The sequence below is a fragment of the Emiliania huxleyi genome (assembly GCF_000372725.1).
Source record: "Emiliania huxleyi CCMP1516 unplaced genomic scaffold EMIHUscaffold_272, whole genome shotgun sequence".
NCBI classification, from domain to species: domain Eukaryota; phylum Haptophyta; order Isochrysidales; family Noelaerhabdaceae; genus Emiliania; species Emiliania huxleyi.
The window spans coordinates 138,639-139,835 of record NW_005199989.1 but is presented as its reverse complement, the minus strand read 5'-3'; the positions used below and the strand labels follow the sequence as shown (position 1 = coordinate 139,835).

At 60.3% G+C, this 1,197-nt stretch overlaps 1 protein-coding gene across 1 annotated transcript in view; it reads left to right on the top strand.

The window, feature by feature from the left end:
• Window positions 1–436, top strand: part of EMIHUDRAFT_238555 (hypothetical protein) — a gene marked incomplete at both ends in the record, with an annotated part of 1,314 nt that extends 878 nt beyond the window's left edge. Inside the window, one exon of the mRNA XM_005776784.1 lies at window positions 412–436. Within this exon, the coding sequence (XP_005776841.1) occupies window positions 412–436 (25 nt within the window). The remainder of the gene's footprint in view (window positions 1–411) is intronic.
• Between the last annotated feature and the right edge of the window lie 761 nt (window positions 437–1,197).

Sequence of the window (1,197 nt, the reverse complement as noted above, 5' to 3'; positions counted from 1 at the left end):
CTGACCTTGTGTGCGCCCAAGGCTTGCCCCTCGCCCCGTGCATGCGTCGAGAAGTTGTCCTTTTACCCTAATTACCTCACCGCATCAGGTGCCCGCGGCGGTTGCGCCCGCCGACCTCGCCGCCGTCCGCGCCGCCGTCATCGCGGGCGGCGGAGGCAGAGATGGAGCTGAGAGAGGCACAGCCGAGAGACAGCCGAGTCAGACACAGCCGAGACACAGCCGAGAGACAGCCGAGGGACAGCTTGTGTGGCTGAGAGCTGTGGTGAGATCTGCACTCTTCACACCTCCCCTCACCTCTTTTCGGCTGATGAGACACACACACACATGAATGTCGCGAGCACGCAGCCTGTGGTTCAAAGCCATCACACCTCCTTCTCTGACACCCCACCCCCACACCGATTCATCACATAGGCGAGAGTCCCAAATCAATCAATAGATAAAGCGGTCAAACTCTGAGGCGGGGAGATGGGAGGGACATGTGCGATCTTGAGCACTTGAGCACTTGAGCACTTGAGCACTGGATAGGGTCGATTCCGCATGGTACGGGACCCCTCGATCGTCTCGCCCTCCCTCGCTGGTGTGTTCATCGGGGGGGGGGGGGGGGGGTCATAACTGTGCGATCTTAATAGTGTGTGAGGGATTTGAGGGAAAGGCCCAACCCCGCGGAACAACCTCTGATTGCGTTTCATTCAGTGACCCGTCACGTGTCCTCTCGCCGACTCATTAGGAGAGTCCAACCCCGAGCGCCCGGATCCCGAGCAACGCGAGCGCGCGACCCTGCCCCCGCGGCGGCTGCGGTGCCTGGGAATCAAACAAAAACAAAAAGTTTCCCAAACCCCTCCGAAACGGTAGCTTCCGAGACCTTTCGTTTCCCCCGAATCCCTTCCTAAACCCCCCGGGACCCTTCTGAAACCCTTCCGGAAACCCCCATCCCAGCCTCCCCCCCCCCCCCCCCCCAGGTACACGCGCCTCTCCGCAGAAACGCCGTCGGGGAGGCCGTACGAGGTACGGGGGGATATGTGGGAGATCTGGGGAGATATGGGGAGGCCGTACGAGGTACGGGGAGATATGTGGGGAGATATGGGGAGATATGGGGAGATATGGGGAGATATGGGGAGATATGGGGAGATATGGGGAGATATGGGGAGATATGGGGAGATACGGGGAGATATGGGGAGATATGGGGAGGCCGTTGAG